At 40.4% G+C, this 21522-nt stretch overlaps 1 protein-coding gene across 2 annotated transcripts in view; it reads right to left on the reverse strand.

Moving 5' to 3' along the window:
* LOC137587556 (ERC protein 2-like) overlaps positions 1 to 21522 on the reverse strand; it is a 149359-nt gene that overhangs the window by 30093 nt on the left and 97744 nt on the right. For both annotated transcript variants that reach the window (XM_068304062.1, XM_068304054.1), the window contains exons 16-18: positions 13814 to 13961; positions 8451 to 8615; positions 4404 to 4469 (exon numbers count right to left, since the gene is read on the reverse strand). In XM_068304062.1, coding sequence (XP_068160163.1) covers positions 4443 to 4469; positions 8451 to 8615; positions 13814 to 13961 — 340 coding nt within the window. In that variant the 3' untranslated portion in view covers positions 4404 to 4442. The remainder of the gene's footprint in view (positions 1 to 4403; positions 4470 to 8450; positions 8616 to 13813; positions 13962 to 21522) is intronic.

Raw genomic sequence — 21522 nt, forward strand, 5'->3', positions numbered from 1 at the left:
AAACTTCATTTTGAGAAATACAACTAAAACAGCCTTGCGGCAGTGGAGCATGATCATGTATGGGCCTCCTGTGGCTGCAGGAGGATGTGCCATCAAGGCTGAAGGACAAAGCCGATCGTGGTCCCATTTGGTCACTGGATGACACACAGGCTTGTCAGTGTCAAATAAAGGGTTAGAGACAGTTCTATGAATGAATCTTCATTTCTAACAGACAGGGGATCGATGAAGATCCTTTCAATGAAGGCAGGAATGATGAAACGTACGGGTACAAACATGTTGGTTGGGCTGGTGCACGAATTCCTTCTGATTAGACATGCAAATTATAACTGCATGGTTAAGCCTTGATAAATAGGGATTTATCCGTGATCACGGAATCAGTTTGCAAGAACATATTTGTGTGTGGCCATGTGTTTGTGTTCTTATTGAGTGTGTTAAAGGCAGGAAGGGGAGGATAGTCACCACACCAAGTATCAAACTTTTAGCTTACAAATAAAACACAAAAGTCATGAAACAATTTTGTTTTGCAAAAAAAAAAAAAAAATATTGAGTATTTCCAAACGCCGCTAATGATAAACAATGGAATAGATTTGAGCAATTTTAATATTCATAGTATATAGTATACTTTTAAATGATACATTATAAAATAAAATTAAAAAAAAAAAAAACAACCATAGTATGCATCTTGGCAAGAAAGAGGGCCATAAGATACAAAATACAGTGCACGCAAATGTCTTAAGTCAGGTGTGGCTGAGTTATTGACTTCTCTCCACTCATGTTCACCCGGGTGTGACCCCCTTTGACCTCATACACTGATGACGCTGACAGCTGGCTGAAGGATGGCCTCGGTCAGACGCCTCTACTGACCTTCAAGCCGTGGTTCACTGGTCACCAAAGACAAGCTGCACAGCATGGCTACACGTATGTGTGACGGGACACCTCCATTCCTAAACATCACCATAATACCAACACTTGCTCAAGCTACTGAACAACAGCCTGGATAAACATATACAGAAAAATACATTAGGGTAAATGAATAATTAATAAGTAGCACTGTATTCATGAACTACAACTGACTGAGTCGTGTTGATTACATGGGAGAGATATTTCTTCAGGGCAGCTATACAATGCATACCATCTAGTAGTGGTATCAAGTAATGCACGGGGTATTAGTTATTTATACCGGAAATTCAAACTAACAACCTTGTGTTTGGTGGTGACATACTCATGGGCTGTTTACAACTTCAATTAACAAAAGAAGAAGAATACATTATGATCACATGGCTGACAATACAAACTTGTTGCATTGTAAAGTTGCATTCCACAATCCACAATGGAACTTATTTAAAAAGAATTAAAGCAAAATAAGGTGCAGCATAAATTCCACCAGATATAACCTTGTGATCACAAGCTAAAGTGAATTTAATTAACAATCAGTGATAGGTTCTGTAAGTATATTAAGTAAGTTAGATGTTAGACATGCAGAATAAAAAAATATTCACTATCAGTTTAAAGTGACATTTAAACAAAAAGAGATGAGTTTCTTTCTTCTAAAAACTGTACTGTTTTATCTTTATTTGGTGACGAAGTGATTGCATGTCTGTTCAGATAGTTGTTTGTCTTTTTATAAAGTCTTGTGATATTTGGTTAATCAGGATAACCAAATAATTTAGGGTATAAACTGAAGAATAATTTAAAACATATAGCATGACCCTCACTCAAATACGTCAATTACTTAAGATATATTGACTGAATTTACCAGTTTGCACTAGGATATGATGTGATAAATTCACCCACATTAAGAATATCACGACAATTCAATCTTTCAAAGATGAGCTACTTGTGAGACAGACACAAAAAAAATGGCATTTTTGAATAAAGAAAACTAAAACTGAATAGCGACAGCCCAATTCAGTTTGAATGTAGCCTACTTCTGTACTTAAGCTGCACACAAACAAGAGTAAAATACTGGCATACACTGTGTCCATGCACAAACACTTTATTCAGTGCAAACACAGCATGAGTAAATGAAAGCCATCTTCCTGGCTTGTTTTAACCTGAAAAAGGCCTCACTCCTTCCTGCTGCACACACACACACACACACACACACACATACACACACACACGCGTGCGCGCACACACACACACAAACATATTTCTGTCCCCACTTGGAAACCCTCTCAGCTTCTTTTCGCTTCATTCAGTACAAATAACTTCACGGTGGGATAAAAGCATAATGTTTCCAGAAAACCTCTTCCCCCTACTTTGCTTCGCTGTTTTGGCCCCATGTTCTCCTTTGCTTTTTTTTCCTCCAACCCCCTTTTTCTCTTGTGCTCTTGGTCCAAAAGGACATTCTTATTTCATTAAAGGGGGGGGCCAAGAGGCCAAGAGCGTAAACAAAACCACGGTAATCAACAGCACGACATACACAACCGCAGTGAGTCAATCAGGCCTCAGTGTCCCTTTAGACAGACACAGCTAACCAATACAAATCCACACCTGAGCGCTAAGAACTTTAACTTGCCAACTCAAACTCAACACTTCGGTTTGTGTGGAATTCAAAATGCAACCTAGCTCTTAGGAGTCAAGGTTATCCGTAAGAAATACCAAAGCTAGCATGCATGCCTGCAAAGACACCGATACACACTCAGATCCTTGGCTATTTGTCTATCGGTGCTGTCATCTCTGTTTGCTCATATTAGGGAGGGCTCACTCAGGGACAGGATATGGGGATTAGGTCGGGCGTTATTGCGCTGTACCTACACACTTCTAAATGGCTCCCATCTGTTCTCACATAAAAGATGGCTAAGGCAAGTTTGCTGCACTCGCATTGTGCGCTGCCAGAATAACAGCAGTGGATAGATGAGTAGCACTGATATGACTGGCCACAACACCACTCGGTGCTAAAGGCTAATGTCCCAGGCTTATTCTATTAGATTGGGATAAGAAGTACTAATACACACATACGTACGCACACACGCACATGTGCACATGTGCTGTTGTGATATCTGATTGGAGATACAGAAGCATGTGGGCTAGTCATGGGTCCAGCTCCAGGTTTACCTTGAAGGAAGATATGTTAAAGCAGGGCAAGCTGAAATCTGGGAAGAGGTAGAAAGAGCAGGAATGATGGAAAAAGATGGAGAGAGATGGAAAGAGAGGGAGAAAGGGGGCAGTGTGGTCTGTTTCATTACGGTGAATCCTGACACTGCTGCATTCTCAGCACACATGGACTAGATTATAGGCTATGTGGGCTGCTCCGTCACTGTATAGCTCAGCAACGCTGTCTTGCACGTACGCACACATGCATACGCACGGGCTAGCAAATGCACACATAAACATGTTAGCTAAATTCACTAAAGCTTTGCACTGCAGAAAGACAAACCATTTTACACACACACACGCTAGACGACTCTTAATCCTAAAAGCGGCATGAGGGCAAAGTGCACAACTACTAAGTCATTGAGGTTAGAGACAGAATCTACTTGTGATGGTCCACCTGTGGATTACTGGGGGAAAAGAACGAAATGCACTGGAAACTATGAGCCTACCCTTCATGGTTTTCTGTCTAATTCAAACACAAATAACATGCGTGGCCTTCCCCTTTCCTTCACTTTCCTCATTGCTACATTTCTTTCACATACACATTTCTAAATCTTTCTGTTCTTTGTCTCTTTGTCTCCTGCACACACTTGTATTAGTCCCAAGTATGACCCTACCGACACAAAAACCAGTCCACACATCTGCATTCAAAGGCATCCTGTGTCTATGGGGTGGTTTGATATAAAACCCCCTGAAACAGGAATTATCCTTTAAGACTCTGCATTCTTCATTTTATGTTTCTTTTTGAGCTTTGTATCCTTAAAAAAAAAACTTCATGACTGTTCTGTGTTGTATTGTAATTAACTACCACATACACTGGCTCGCAACAGGGTGCGGCAGAGCGGTAAAACTTGAAAAAAAAACTTGAAAAAGGGCGTGCGGACAGACAAACTTTGTCTATCTCTGGTTTTTCTCACTGTGTCGTTTTTATCACCTTTAGGCCCTGGTATGCCTGCGTTAGGCTGCTGGATTTGCATATGTCTAAAACACACCCTACCTACAGAATCATGCCAACACACAGTCAACAGCACAACAAAAATATGAGCACTTCACAAACAGGCAGCAATAAATCTCTCAATAAACTGAGGAACATTAGACAATTGAGATTCATAAGGAATGTGAATTGGAACAGGATTCCATTCCACTCTTTTCTGTCAGAGTTGAGTAATGCTGTGGTTACTGTGGTGCCATCAGTGCTCCTGAACAACATGACCTGAGTCTTTTGAGGAATGTTATTGTGCGTCAAAAATCATAAAAATAGCAAAAGAATATAAAAATAGAGGGAGAATACATCGGCAACTCACTGTGGACAAATAGATGAAAGGTCACCATGGTGATGGTCGTCATGCCCATATTCCCTCTTCATCATCCTGTGAGAAAACCATGTGAAAATTTTCATTCATTATACACCGTCAACAAACAGTTTACATATTGTCATATTTTCTGTCAAACGTCTTTAAAAGCCACATGTTTATCATGGAAAATGGCTTCCTTCCTTTTAGACAAAACAACTTAAGAGTACAAAGTCTAACCAGTACTTGTGCCTCATTGCCTAATTTTGTCCATAAACCCCCTGATGGCTTTTAATCAAAACAATCTTGTTCATGTGCCTCCTTCAGAAAAGCTGTGCATAATGTCAAGAAATGCCTTCTGCAGTGTGATTGGTAAGAACCAATAACTGAACACACAAGGGGTTTCCTCAGGGCTGAAACTGTGCAGACAAGAGCCCTGCTAATAGGAAGACTAATTCACTTAGACACTAACATTACAATGGTTACCATGAGCTCTCAACTTGGTAAAGCCAAGCTCATGTCTGCACAATGCTAAACCAGCAAAAGCACAGTCTATGGTAACACTACACATGAGCAAAAACACAAAGGCCTTGGCTGCTGTCCACAGTGGCTTTGGTTGGAATGAGTGGTTGTGACAAGTTCAGTAAACTCACTAGGTTACACCTAAGCAGCTAAACTACATATATAATGGCCTTTCATTCCAACAGGCTTGATGCTAAATGCTAACGTGTAGTGAATGGCTGTGACAGACCCTGTAAACAGAGCCAGACCTATTACCACTCATTCAGCAAGGTTGACACATACATGCACACACACACACACATGCGTGAAAGCATGCACATGCGCGCACACAGACACATGCATGCACGCACACATGTAGACACACATGCACACCAGGCCAAATACCATTTGTTACTTCTCATAAACCTGAACCAGGCAACATGTAAAGGCTTAGAAAAAAAGAAACAACAACCCAAAAGAAAAGGTTGTATAATTCTGTCTCGGATAAACACTTTATGGCTGTATTCTATTTCCTTCCGAGGCTGCTGCCAAGAATCTGGCAGTGGTGCTGGTGTGGCTAAATGTGAACAACATGAGCACTACATACCCTACAAACTGCATAGACTCCATGCTGAGACACAGAACTGGGTTGCATTGGAGGTGGCTAAATCAACTTCCAGTGCTTGTCTTCTCTCATTTGATTTCACCTGACCTCGGACCATCAGAGATTAAGTAGTTGACAGGAAGTATAGTTTAAGGATTGGGATGGACCCACTAACTATAGCAATTAGCTTTGACTGACATGTGGTTTAGCTCCTTGGGAATCCTTGAAGTGTGTACTTGTTTGTCTATGAGCATGGATTTGTTCTTATGTGTCTCATATATTCCATTTGTGTGTTTCTGTGTTTAAGCAAAATGAAAATGTTCTTCTTTCTTTTTTTTAATAAATTGCGTATGTGGTCACTGTGAAGTTTGAGAACACAATTCCTGTCATACAAAAGTATTGTGGTCTCTACAATGAGCAGCCAGAACCTTTTCAGATCATTTTTGTTGTCAATCATCTTTCGAGAGGCATCTGTGGACCTGACAATGAAGGAAACCACTATTTTGGCTACACTCAGAAGATACACTCGAAAGGGGAAAGGTGGAGGGCCTTCAGTAACATTGGCCTATTTGACAGGGATACAGACAGAGCATTTATTTTTCCACTTTTTAACTCATTTTCTGAAATTTTATGATGCAGATGTACTGGACAAAAGGAATAGTTTGACTGTATCAAGGTGGTGTAGCTGTAATCCAATCAAGATAGGACAAAATCTATGTCTATGAGCATGATGAAGAAGAAAAAAGTGAACTGAAAAAGTAAAAGAAAAGGTCTGTCCAAGTATTTAATATTCTCACAGAATATGTCTGAATAGATTGCTGCCTCAACGTGTGCCTTTTTATTTACCTTTGACAATATCACAACACCAAGAACTGCCCTGTCAGAATTTTACTTGTTGTCCAAAGTTTTGACTCTTAACTGCCATCAAGATGTACCATGACTAAAAAAAGTGGGATTAGTTTGAGGAATCTAAACTTTGAAGCAGACATAGAGGGAGTTTAAGTGGACATTAACTCTACATCCTCCTTAAGGACCAAATGTCTAAAAGGACCAGGTCAAATATACAAGATGATTAATTGATCTCTGTCAGCATTGTTTGTTGTTTAAGGTATTTAAGGCATTTGTTCATAGGAGAGAGAAATGATGGACGGGTATGATGACATGATGGTACCAAAATTTCTTTTCAACGTTATGTTCATATGTACATGTTCTACATTACACTTTTACACACCTTTAATTTTACCTACACTTTATGTATTCCTATTTTTCCTCTATTGAAACCTATCATAGTGTAATTTTTTTGTTAATGCTATCCCAGTGCCCCCCCCCCTTTTTTTTTAAAAAAAGCCATTCAAACTTTTAATTTCAATACAAAGTATAATTGGGTCCGTCTGCTGAGATTTATGAGTTATTTTGTTATTCCCAACATTCCCAGCACTCCTAGTAATACTTTATTTCCATGGATTTTTCAGTCCAACTTGAAAAGTTAAAATATCACTTTCAGAAAGCTACTGTTTTATAAGTCAAACACTATAAGTACTGCTCCAGTAAAATGTTTCTGGATAGCTATACTGACGTAAAGATATTTTTAAGATCACAGTAAAGGAGAGCAATGTGCGATACCCAACACTGACCCCCTGTAGTTCACAGTTTAATGTGAAGTCTACCATGGTTGCATGTTTTCTATAACACAATACAACAATCCGGGGCCTTGATAGCTTTATATTATTTTAGCAAGTTAGATGAAAAACAGGGCATGAAATATTTTCACAGAAGTGGTTCTTTTGGGATTACAGGGCGGTTTCAAACGTTAACCCATGTTTCATGTTATTCGTTCCCCTGCTCTGAAATTTCATATACTAAAGCACATGGTGCAAGAGTCTTAAAAAATTAGATGTAGGTTTATTTTATAGTTGAAAAGAATGAAAATGTTCACATAAATATTCCCAGCCATAATATATAACACAAGTGTGGCTGGGACTCTGAGTGAAAAGCGTGCTTATGGATGTCAATCAATCTCAGACCCTCACAGTCTTACCACAGGCGTAAAAGGCTAGAATAATATTGAAACCAGCTATCCTGTCCTCTAACATATATCTAAAGCATGCATGGTTGTAAGTGTTTGTGAGCATGTGCATGTGTTGGTGAGGTATAGGACAGGGGATCTTAAGCGCATATTTGACTCCAGTTTAGACAGCAGTGCCAGAAACTTTTATAAAGTATAGAAACATGTGAGAATATATGTCAAGTAGAACAGATGTGCAAATGAAGACAAAGGTGGAAAACCCCAGGTGTACAATGTAAACCCCCAAACACACTTTGCAGACTCACACTTCATCTTAATTTTTTTCTACAGCTTCAAAAGTCTTTTATCAGCTGATGGAGAGACTGTGAAATCATTTCTGTCTGTCTTTGAAGATTGCTTTCTCCTGTTCATGATTTCATCTGGGCACATAGCATCAACAAAAGTTTCAGGTGTACATGCACGCATGTATATACACAAAATTTTGTGCTGATGACAACAAGTTTGTTCTTCTTCAGTATGCTTCAAACAGACACATTAATTTTGCCCTTGGGGCAGCTTAGATATCATACTCAGGCAGAGAGAAGGCACTTATATATGAGATGAGTGATGCATAAACTGATCTCACACACAAATGCCATCGATCAAAAGGATTAATTTGGCAGCTGTCCCCTTAGGGCTCTTTATCTAAATGAAATAAATAACTGACTTGGCAGGAAATAATCTGGTTTGACAAAGAAAAATACAGAGGAGAAGAAAAGAGAAATTAGATCCTGCTGAGTCTGACAGGTGATGAGGATGGCAAAATTTTATCATCCCCAAAAATATGAAAAATGTATTGATCCATATTTGAGTCTATTAGTGTGTTGTGACATTTATGTGTACGTGTGTGTGTGCGTGTGAGTGTGCGTGTGTGCACATTTAAACTCACCTGGTCCATTGGGAGGTGGTGGTTGGCGTGGGCGGGTCCTCTTGGGAGGCTTCTGTGATGCACATGTGTTGCATGCAAGTGGTGAGAATGGTGAGGATGATGCTGAGGATGGTGTATATGATCTTCTTCATCATTATCAGCTATCAGCTTCATTCTGCTCTGAGTCTGCCAAAATATGGGAGATAAACAAGAGGATTTATAGTGCATAATTAAAGTGAATGTAGCGAATGTAGGTCATCTATTCAGTCAAGAATGCTTATTTGTTTCTGATCTTGGGGTCTCAGTAGGATTAGAATGAGGTATTCTTGGAAGCAGTGAAAATGTCTTGTAAGCAATCAAAGATGATAAAAACAGTGTTGCTAACAACAGTTGACAGGTCATAAATCGAGTGAGTCAAAGCGCCTGATGAAAATATCGGTAGTCTGTCAAATGTCATCCATTTTGCAGCTTATCATTTAATTAGATTAGACGGGACTAGGTAGTGTGAACAGTTAGTGTTTCATGTAGCTCGAGGCTGTAGGTGTTCTGGCCTTGGTGAAGCAATCTCGTTTTAGGTGTAATTGATTTAAATTACGCTCAAATATGCGTGCCTGTAAAACAGTTAGAAAGACTGTGTCCTTTGTTTGAATGTGTGTCTGTTCATCTGTGTGTATTTGTCTGACAGTTTGTGGTTGAGGCTGTCAACTTGCCAACATCCTTTCTTTTGGTGAGGTATATAACAGGCAAATCTGACCAATGTTTACAACCAGCTTAAATGCAGTAACACCACCTGTCTGGGGGGTCGACAGAGAGCGCAGCAATGCTGTCCGACTAGGTTTAATTCAGTTAACTGCTGATACTTCCCCAGAGGGCAGACATGACTGTGGAGCGAGGGGGTGTGATTGTGTATGGGATAAAGATTACTGGACCAAAAGATATGCTCATACTTCTCTTCAAATATGCTGTGGCTTTTTTTGGTAAATAAGAGACAGCTGTAGCAAGAAGAGACAAAGAAAAAAAAAACTGAGTCTGCGGTGAAGATACCAGAGTGAAGGTGTTACAGTAGTCCGCGGCCTGAGGCCATTGCTGCTGAGATAAGGAGCTAAGGCTAAATGACTGAGGAAACGAGCCAGTCGGGATCACAGGAGAGGATGTGGCTGGTATAAAAGAGGTTAACAATTAGTTGCATAGATAAGGTGAGAACACTGATGGAGGGGAGAGGTACGGGAATACAGAGAGAAAGATGAATGGTGATAGAGGAGAGCTCAGACAGAGACCAGACCAGTCGTTAGAGCAGTTAAAGGCTAGGTGGAGGTGATCGGCCCTCCGTGTCTTCAGGTGTTGACACCAGCAGGTGTGACTGGGGTGGGGCTGTCTGTAACGCAGCAGTTACAGAGCTGACACCTGTTATTGAGGCCAGGGCAATTACTGTCATATACCATGCAGGTGATGTAATTACTGTACTCCTACACAGCACATGATGGATACAGAGTCTTCCCCAAAGCCTAAAAATTACATTTAATTGTCACAGAAAAAATATTTTCAGAACTAATTTGGGACAGTTGGACCAAAAGGCTAATGTGTGTTAAGTTCTTGCAAAATAATGTAATAAGAACCACATTGCTTGCTCCGTTCTAATTATAGACATATTAAGTGGGATACGAATCGTTCCATGGGTGCACATAGTTAATATTTACTGACCTGAGACAAAAAATGCATATACATTAATGACGTGATGAATTGTTTCTGGAAGAGTCTAACTGTTGGGTCAGGGTAGCTCAAATGTGCCGAGCCATGTTATTCAAACAGGCATGCACGAAGCACACACACACAAACACACACACAAACACACACACACACACACACACACACACACACACACACACACACACACACACACACACACACAAACACACACACACACACACACGTATCCACTCTCTTCTTATTCCTGTGTGCATTTGTATGGGAGGTATGCACATATAAATTGTTAGTTCGCTGGAGTTTTGTGTTTTAATTAGAATTAATTTGAGGCTTTGCAGAGTAAAAAGCTCTCTTGGCATGCTTGTAAAGCAAGACACAGGTGGTAGAGCTGGAGAGGAGAGTTCTTCAGACTTCTCTAACCATAACAGAGCTGGCTTATTCTGCATGTGTGTGCAGCGAGTTGTCCATGTATGAGTATCAAAGTGCAGCTTCTGATGTAAACATGGCAGTGATGATCGTGTTTCTCTGCTAACAGCTGCATCTGAAGCCTCAATCCAGGCCATCTGCATATCACAAGCATATCCTGATTAGAGCATTATCTGTTAACACAAATGGGCAAACGGGACTAACAAGGAAGTCCTTAAACAAACACGCGGCTGACAAAAAGCTGCTCAACACTTGTGCATTCTCCTGTGATCCAGTCTCTGCCTCGGTGTGTGCAATATTGCCATACCGATACAGTGATCTGTGATCCGTTCTAAAAGTTGCCCTAAATGGCACATCATTTCAGAATATAAAGTAATTTTTCAGCTTAGACATGGGTGACAACGAGAGTAGGAACAGGAAAATAAGAGAATATCACAAAAAAAAGGAACGACCCAAGACTCAGAATTAATCTTATTTCACGTTCAAAGCAATGCCGGGTTTAGTCATCCATCACAAAGATGAGATGACTCAGAGAATTCCCACATGGGGACACATTTGTTATAAATCTTCCCAAGAGGTGTAAACATTACAAACTGGATGTGTAAAATTTTGTGTGTATGCATGTACCTTTGTATTTATGTGTGACTGGCCTATTCTTGAAAGGGAAGCAAAGTTTTTCTTGGACCGTCGGCTTTATGTAAGCACATGCACGCGCGTGCACACACACACACACACACGCACGCACACACACACACACACACACACACACACACACACACACACACACACACACACACACACACACACACACACACACACACACACACACACACACACACACACACACTAAATCTTCCAAAAGAGGGATGTGAGGAGGTCACAAAGGGCATTGCTATCTGTAAATCTATCTGCTTTCGACAGATCAGCTTTCTCCTATGAGACTATGAGTCCCATAATTCTTTGGCATTTCCTGGTCAGTTTCCTTCCGCCGTTGGCTGTTGACAAACCTGAGGAAGGCAACCTATCCTGATATTTGTGTCAGTGGGCCAAAAGACAGAGAGTCCGTGTGTGTGATGCCGGACAACATAGTCTGCAGGGAGCTCCTTCTGTGGAATAGAAGTACTGCAGAAGATCCCTATAGGAATTATTTACCACTTACCTCCAAGACATTATTAGATGAATCCCACCTTTGAGGAACTTGGTGCTAGGTCACTACAGCCCTTCTGGTATCAATGTTTCATAATGTACCAAACTTGAGGTACAATTTCAATGGTTCGACTGTAGAATTTCTCAATGTTCTGTACTTTGAGTGGATCAGATTTGTCTCAGTTATTAAATAGTTGGGATAATGGAATAATGTCATTTGTACAAATGTATCCCCAAGGACCCAGAACCAGCTGTGTGGCGGGGTCAGGTTGGTGTGTGTGTTTTTAAGATGACAATAGTCAGCACAAGTGTTTGCTCTTTCAACTCTGTTGATACAGTTTAAGCCACATTGTAACTTCACAAAGTAAAGGAATGCTTCTCGTTCAGCATGTTGAATAGTCAGAATCAGAAAATAGTTTATTTCTAGGTACAGTAAAGTTTATCCAAACTTGACGCAGTGTCGGTGCATTAAAAGGTGAAAGAGAAGCAATAAAGAATAAAAAAACAAGTGATGGGAGAGTAGGGAAAAACTCAGCTTGTATTGTAAGTTGTGTGACAGGCATATTTATCAATATGAGTTAAAAATACAAATGTATCCAGCATATTTTGCTTGTTCTGATTTTGGTGCTTCTTTAAATGGGAAATTATGGTATTGTTCTGAACTAATGGTGATTCTTTAGGATGAGACAGAGTGGCCAGTAAGAGCTTACTCCCACTGTGAACGTAGTGCAAATAACATCTGGAATCATTGTCAGCACATAATACTGATGGGAGACAGAAGAAATGAATGTATCATTGGAGGAAACCTCGTCCATGTGACTGCTCCTCTGGTGCTGGTTGTGTCTTTTCAGTTTCAAGCAACTTTTCGGTATCAAAAAATGTGACACAAAAACTATTTCCATCCAACTCAACATGATCACACTAGCTGGCTCTCCTCTCCATGTCGCTGTAGTGTTGAAGTGGATTTTCAAACGTAAATGCTTGAGGACTTTTCTTTCGCCTGGGTTTTATGTATGAGAAAGCCGAGTAAACGAAAGTGTCTGTAAATGCTTCCCATTCCTTTCCAATCCCTTTCTTTCATTACTTTTCCCCTTTTTGTACTCTCCAACCCTAGAGGACATATCGTTGTAATTAGAGTTCATCATATCATCAGGTGGACTGCAAACTGCTGGTTACCCAAAAGGAAAACATGACGCATTCGATGGCGATAAACAGATAATAGCTTTTACTTGAAATTCCTCAAATGGAAATGCAAACCCCCCCTAGAAACTGTTTGCTGTTTACGAGACACGAACAAACATAGGTCCACAGTTAAATGCACACCCAGTCATTGCATCTGTTGAGTTTTAAATTCACCATGTTTTCCCAGAAGGCCCTGTGATTCAGTAGACCATATATGTGGACTCCCTGCTGTTGGCTCATTATCGTTAGCATTCGCATAAGCTCAGTCACTGTTGTGGTCAGGCCAGACCTTAATGACCCACATACCTTCATCAGCCTTAGGTTATATTGAGAAACAGGGTAACATGGGAAACAGGGATGCACACATAGGTATGTGAGTGAGTGTGCGCAGCGGTTTATATTGATTTGACCAGATGATGCGAAACAGAAATAGTCTGCCATTGACTCACTAATAAATACCAACCTATGTCTGTACCTTGAGTGCATCTAATGACTCTGATTGCAACATGATTGTTAAGAGAATAACTTAAACCCCTGTGTTTATTTTCCAGGATTTGAAATCACAGCTCCTGCTTGACTGGTTTGGCTTATGATGACTGAATGCAGTAAATGTGGTTGTAAGCGGGAACATTTACTCTGCGAACTACCAGGAATTATTAAAGGCGTATCTGTTTCTGGTTTTAAAGTTCAAAGGTCTTCGTATGAGGCTGTTTTAGTGTAAGCAAGGCCAGCAGGTTTGAATTTGGAGTCTTGCTTTGATACACAAAGCCAGAATCAGTTAACAACAGTCACTGCAAAAGCCAGGCTATTGTGATTAATTTGTGGGCCAGTCAACCTGTAAGACTAGGATTTCTATAAATGTAATTTATCATTTACGGTATATGGGTGTATAAACGGTGGGGCTTTGGTGTGGGTGGTGGCTGTACCTGCTGTTTGAGCTGGTGCATGAGTCTGTCTTTCTCCCTCTTCAGAGCCATGACTTCCTCCTGAGCTTTCTTCCGTTTGGAGGAGGACAATTCCAGCAAGGCAATGTTCGCATCTTTCTCACTGATGGCTGCAAGTAAAGCTTGCTGCCTGAATGAAAAGAAAAATGTGGATAGAAGGTTGCAAAAGTTAGAAGGGAATGTTATTATAGATTGGCAAAAATGTATTTCTCAGAAAAGCTTGAATTTAAACGTATGTTTTACACTTAACATTGGAGGACACAGAAACACAACGTCCATATCTGTTTGGTGACACAGCAAACTCACAAATTCCAGAACTCCTTATATCCTCCTTAAACTCAGACAGACATCCCACAGAAAAGTAGCAGACATCTTTGAAGTGGTCTGTTAAGTACTGTCTTAGTGGTACCTCACTGTGACTCACGAACATGTAATAATGTAATGGCGTTTAATAGAGTGGGGGTAAGGAGAAGATGACATCTTTCCTGTCACCACTGGTTACCACAGTGTGTGTGTGTGTATGTGCGTGGGTGGTTGTGCGTCCATGAGTATGTGTTGGGAACAGATGTCTTTCTACAGGTGCAGAGGAAACATACCACAAAGCGTCATCACAGGCGCAACCAGACATACAAACGTACACCCACAGCACTCTGGAGAATGCCTTCATAAGTCCTTTCGGGGAAGTAGAATAGGGATGACTACCCTTGAATATCAAGCAGGATGTCATAAATCCAGTGTTGTAACAAACACACTGTCTGTCTGCCAGCTCTTGTTTATACACTCGGAAGCACAAACACACTTGCACATATAGCCAAGCACAAACTCCTCCACTATGACCATAGACCCCAGATACAACGTAAAAAGTTAAGCTACTTTGTCGCAGCAAAGTTTACCTGAACGACCACTGAAAAAATCTTATCTAATGGAAACACTGAAGGTAAGGTGCCGTGTGTGTTTGTGTGAGATGTGGAGTGGAAGAAGAACATGTAGGGAGGGAGGGTACAATCAAACTCTAATTTGGACTCAAATAAAAATTGACCTGTATTCCATTATTTAGTTTTCTGCAAAAAAAAAAAATTAAATGAATTGTAAAAGTAAACATGCTGAAATTAGGAAAAAGCGCTGGTCTTTGATGAATCTTTTTGTGTTTTTAGTACAATTATGTGCCGCATCTGGATTTCTGATCCTCCCATTCAAGGACATTAACAGGCACCCCTGTGTGTGTCCTCAAGCATGTGTTTGGTTGTCGTGAATGTATCTGTGCATGCACGCATGTGGTGCAGTTAACCACACCATTAAACAGAACAAAATGAAAGTCCCTGGTTTTGTCTTCCCACACTCTCTTCCCGCTGTCATTCCTTCAAATGCTCAATTTAATGGACACGCAGAAAGATGAACAGACCTGCAGTGGGATTATACTGGAGTAAGTGGTCTATGCAAGTGTTGTAAATACTCAATCAAAGTTCACAATGTAAAAACGGGGGGAAACATCTACGGTTACAAATAATACCAATGACAAATCTAAATTCAAAATCTACAACTCCAGCAACAGTAGAATGTATTTTAACCCCCCCCACCCCAACCCCATGTATCCCAGTTGTATCCATTGCCTAACAAACAATGAATTTTACATTCTAAAGATTTGTACATTGACTGTCCTAGTTCTACCACTTTATCTATGACTGTTACATAGAGAAGAGGTCATCCACAGAGTCTTATATGGGCAAGGAATGCAGCACAAAGTGTCTCTGTTCATAAACACTGTGTCAGATTAACAGCCACTAACCAATTTAGAGGATGGTCATCATTACACAACATTACCAGACACGGAAATCCCAAATTTGGACCACATTCCAAATGTTAGTTTTTCTTATTTCCTTTCGCATCATTTACACACAAATGCTGGTAGAGATTTTTTTTTTATCTATGCATTTTGGTCAGTTTGTGACTTTTAAATTTCAGTGAATAAATGTGCATTCAACTGGAAGACACAGTCACCATCAGGAAGTGAAGCATTAAGAGCTGGACAGTTCATTTGAAGGAAAGAGTGAGGTGAAGGGGTTAGGTGCAATCACCCCCAACCCAGTTTTAAAGGGGGGACTTATCTAATCTGTAAACTCATCTGAAAAAGACAAACAGAGATCAATCTCTTTCTGATCATCACTCACTCACTTTATCAATACTGATTACTCTTCTATTTATCAAGGTGTCTCTGCCAAATGAGTCCAATGAAAGACATGGTTTTGGTGTTGGATTAGTTTCTAAAAAGAAAAGAAAAAAAGAAAAGAACTGTTGCAATGATGGAAATTCATGTGTCTGTGTCAATGTAATTCTGCAAAAAACCCAAGTAGTCTTTGCTGCAGATGTTGACAGCTACAAAGAAGTTCCACTAATAGAAAAATAAAATTTGTTAAGTGATTATGTTAGCTTATGCTCACAAAGTGTGCTGCTGAACTGTACGGTACACAATTTCGGAGTTGAAAATTATTGATTGACCCCTAAGGTGCTCTGAGCCTGACTGAATTAGACCTCCAAACCACAGTGGCTGCTGTGCCTCAGTGCATGTGAATCACTTCCAGGCTTTAAACTGACACAGCAGATTACAGCACTGTCTCCCTGTGGGGGCTCTATGAGCTGTGCTGCAGAACATTGCTGAGTGATGTCTTCCTAAAACGATAAAAGGAGAGAACATTATTTTGATTAGCCAGGATGTAAATTTTGTCTCCGACATCCTCAATCAGTTGTTGTAGCTGTGTGGTGCAAATGTATCTGCATGTTTGCTCTGATTAGTATTAGTAACCGTTTTTGAGCCTGAAACACCCTGAAATATTTCATCACATGTAATTTGATTGGCCATTTGGCCTTAGCTGTAGAACACGCTTGCCACATGCATGAATCTGGCAGAAAGCTGTCAACTAGCAGAAAAATACACGAACCACATACACACAAAAAGAAAAATGCTTGTGCTACATCTGCTGGCTGATCATGAGTGGGCGAACCCTCTCTCTTCCCTCTCCTCTTTTCTCACTCCCTGCTTAACTTCAACTTGGCATGTACTGGAAAAACAAAAGATTATCTTAATTTCCGTCTTGATTGAAAGGGCAACAATGAAATGGTTTTTAATGACAGATGCGTGATTAGTCTTCGTAAAAGTCAGACCCCATGCACTGAGCAGTCATGAGGCATTCCAGCAAAATGATAAATAAATCCTAAACTTTATGCGTTATAAACCTCATGTAATTGAGTTTATTTTTACAATTTCACATTAAGATAAGTAAAAATAAATAAATAATAATATATACAGTATATATACAGTATACATACACATACACACATACTATATATATATATATATATATATATATATAAAACTTTTATATATTAGATTGTAGATTGTAGAATGGATAGACCATGCAAAGCATTGTAAAAAAGCAGAGGCTGGACTGACATCTTATTTATAAGGGGTGAAATTCTCAGCTTTACAACATGTGATTCCAATTGAGACGTCATGGTCTCTTGGACATATTGAGACATTTGGATCTACAGAGGTAGAAGATGGATGGCTAAAGTACATGACCATGTGATGAGAGGTGAGAGGGAAAGGTGGGGGGTCAGCAGAGAAAATATGGAAAGGAAAAAAAAAGGAATGAAAAGAGTGGGAGAAAAGAAGGTTATGTATTTGTGAGGCAAAAAAAATCATTCAGGACAAAGAAATGAAAAACAGAGAAGAGAAGTTGATGTGGACGACATGATGTCTTGGGGCAGATGGGAGACTGGCAGATCCCACAGGTTTCTGGGTGACGAGGGGTTAAGATGGGTCAAGAGTGAACATATACACACACAGTGTATGTATATGTATTCACAAAACAACATTCAAAGGAAGAGGATGTTAGGGAAGGTGTACTGTAGCTGTGAAGGAAGAGAGAAAACGAGGCAGAACCACGTGATTAAAAATAAAATTAATGAAAAGCGAAGGACAGAGCAAGACAGGAAATAGCAGATTATTTGTTTGACAAGACTGATTGTCACCTGAGTTGCGTGAGAGAGAAAAAGGAGTGAAGAAAAGGAGAAGAGGAAGAGAAGAAAGGAGCAAAGGTAAAGATTTAGGAGTCCCAACCTACCTTAAATCAGCTCAGCACACTCCATGTTATTCCTAGGCGTCATGGTTGAGGGATGTGTGTTTATAATTTGTGTTATGACTTACTTAAAATTATGAGTATAGAGAGTCAGCGGGACAGAAACAGATGCGTCCATGTGATGCCCGAGGGAACCATCAATACCGTCTGCCCCCAAGTACATGTGCGCATGTGCATGTGACTGTCTGCGCACACACTCATGCTTTCCTGATGTACATGTGTGTGATCTATTTGTTAGCAAGAATATGGGGAGACTGCTAATATCTGTTCCCAGAACATTCATTATGGGGCTGTCTAGTCTGTGATCATGCCTTTCCACGACTTAACTGTCCAGCACTGCAGAAACATTCTGTGAGCATTTTATGGTTGTTCCTTGATTATGAGTGTGTGAAGGTGCAGCATAAGATTGGGGGGCCCCTGGCTAGGCAATACTAGAGGCCTGTGGTGAGAGCAAGGAGAGGACATGAGAGTGGGGCATGGTTGAGTGACACTATTATTTATGGCCTTGAAAAGCTGTGTTATTTACAACTGAGGAGGTAGAGAAAATGTCTATTTCCAACATAAAACACACGCTCTGACTTCATTTGGTAAGCTTACTGCAAAGCCATTTAAGAGGGTAAATCTGTGTTTCAGCTCCGAATTTGGGTTAAATGCATTTTTATGAGGTTCAAGTTTTGGCTACCTTCGGGCGGATTAGCTCCCTGCTCACCTTTTCGAAACTAGCCTGAAGCCACATGACAGAGGATTCTGGCTAATATTAGAGCCTTCATTTATCTTAATCGATAAGAAAAGATTTATCTGTACAGGGTGTATGTGCAAAGCAAATAAAACCTGCATGCCGGTCTTATTATGCCAGCTCTAATACTCCTCTTGACCAGTTATATTAGACAGTACCGGGTGAGCCTGAGCTTCAAGCAAGATTGATAAACTTTACATGTTAACCTTGAGCTGTGCTTCCCAAGAAAAAATCGATGACAGCAGATGATTCTCCCAGAACTGGGCCAGGTTGTGTGTGTTTTCACTTCTCTGGTTAAATATACAACCTACTTACTCTGTTCACCCCCACTCCCATAATAGCGCTTTGACCAGTGGTGGTGGTGGTGGTGGTGATGGGGGAGGGGGGTGTGGGGGTCTAATTGAAAGAGTATGTATCAGTTTTACAGCAACAAGAGGGAAAATACAAGGGGACAAAAATCAACAAATCTGCCAAAACTAGCCAAATGTTTAGAGTGGTAGCAGGGATGAGGAGAGATGGCCGACTGCTCCCAGAGATGAGCAGGACCAGACGGCCATCGCTGCATTCCAGGAAGAGACCAGCAGACCCACAAGAGAGGAACAGAGACCAGGTGGCGGCGCAAGTTTGTGTGAATGCAAACAAATGACATGAAGCAAAGAATCTAATGTCCTCTCAAACTTTTGTCATGATAACAGATCTAAAAAGCATCTTATGTTGAGAAAATCAATCCCATGTCTACGGATGAGGCATCGCTTGATCTAGACTATACATGTATATTCCTCTGGACTGACTCTCCAATGTTCAAAACACACCAACAATGTGTATCAGTCTTAAAGCTGACTAATTACCCTGTTACTTAACCAACCACTTTGGAATGGTTGTTAATTTCTCAAACTATTACTTGATTAACTTGTCTATTAACTAAGTTCCTTTCAGAATTCATCTTAACACCTCCTGACCGTATTCGAAATACAACACAAGACTGATGTAACAACTAAGAATTTTTGGAAAACGTTGGACTAGGTGGACACAGTCAGAAAGAACAGCTATTTCTCTTTTTTTATTGGATAATTATCTAATGACCAGCATGATTTTGGATGGGTTCTTGTTGTAAAACAGGAAATATAAATAAACAAGGCTTAACGGTATGCCAGTGATGATAATGATGTCAGTGGCAGCTTTTTCCTATTTGGATAACCTTGGGTGTCTCCAAGTGAGCACATGTTTGCTTGAATTATGTGTGTGTGTGTGTGTGTGTGTGTGTGTGTGTGTGTGTGTGTGTGTGTGTGTGTGTGTGTGTGTGTGTGTGTGTGTGTGTGTGTGTGTGTGTGTGTGTCTTTCACATCAGTGTCAGAAAAACCAAATCCACGTCAGCTTAGACAACAATCCTCCTACCTGTGCGGGTTCACAGACTGTACAAAGACCTCAACCAATAAGGTGAGCTCTGACCCCTCATCATCCACCAATAGCTAAGCAGGATTTTCCACTACCTTAAAGGGAAGCTGACTTCTGTTTTCATTGTCACTGAGCTGACTGACAGTGTCTCCCTAAGGCGCAAAACATAAGACAGAGGACTGTACTGTACCACACATGTGTGGGGGTCCCCTGCCAGTACAGACAAGGTATACACACACACACACACACACACACGCACGCACGCACGCACACACGCACAGCAGCTGGGTTGTTTAAAGCTCCCTGTCATCTGAGAGAAAGGTGAGGGTCACAGAATGAGTAACACTGCTCCAGTCACACTACTGTAAGAACACATATACACAAAAGAAGAGAGAGAGAAACATACATTGAGCATGTTAAAAAAGTGCACTTAGGCTTCAGTATAAACACAGATGAGTTATGCCCCCCGACTGTCGACTGTCTCTGATCCGACCAGAGCACTGTCCCCACCGACACCCCCGACACCCCGTGCGCTTCTTCATCAAAGAACATCAAAGAATAAAATATACAGCGAAAGATCATTTTGTGTTTAGCTGCAGGTTAGGCCACACAAATAGAAATCAGGTCCACCTGCAACAAATGTTGCTTTAATAAAGGAGAGTGTCATTATTTTTATGATGAGTCATCATTTAATCCAAATTGCTGAATGTTTTTACTTTTCCAGAGCCCAATGTGGCCAATTTAAAGTTCTTTTCTACATTTAACCCTCCATTATCCAAAAATTTTCAAGTGTTGCAGAACAAGATAGTACTTAAGCATTGATGACAGATTTTCAGTTGTACTGATCATTAGTAGCACCTAACACATTTTCAAATTGATTCTTTCTCTATGTGAGATGATCATTAAAACATCTTAAATTTTACTTTCAAATTTTATATCAAGTCTTTCCCTCTTTTCCTTTACTTTGACGACACAAGCCAATGTCAAGCCTCTTAACAGAAAACAAAAAGGATACTCTTTCTGTTTAGTGTTGTTTTTATAGAGCTCCTCTGCATTCTAGTCTTGTGTATTGAATTGAGTGATGGCAGAAAGTTCATCACAGTCCCTTAAAACAGGAAGGCAACCATCACGAGTTATCTGTTCTCTCACCATCCTCTTTCCATAATGTCTGTCTTCCTCATCTTTAATCAAAGAGAGGATCCACTCATTGGGGGGAGAGAATGGCATCACCTCCGCCTTGGACTTGGACCTCCCTATTATTCAACTTTTCTCTCCCTCTTTCATTCCCTATTTGGCTCTGTTGTGCCCTATACTCACTCCAAAGTAGGGCTAAATATTAAGTTCAAGGAGGTTATGCAAACACGTTGAAACAGCCATCCTTGGCCTAAGTATTACCCTGAAACCTTCAATTACCCGCCTTGCTT

This window comes from Antennarius striatus, chromosome 2 (assembly GCF_040054535.1).
Source record: "Antennarius striatus isolate MH-2024 chromosome 2, ASM4005453v1, whole genome shotgun sequence".
Classification (NCBI taxonomy): Eukaryota; Metazoa; Chordata; class Actinopteri; order Lophiiformes; family Antennariidae; genus Antennarius; species Antennarius striatus.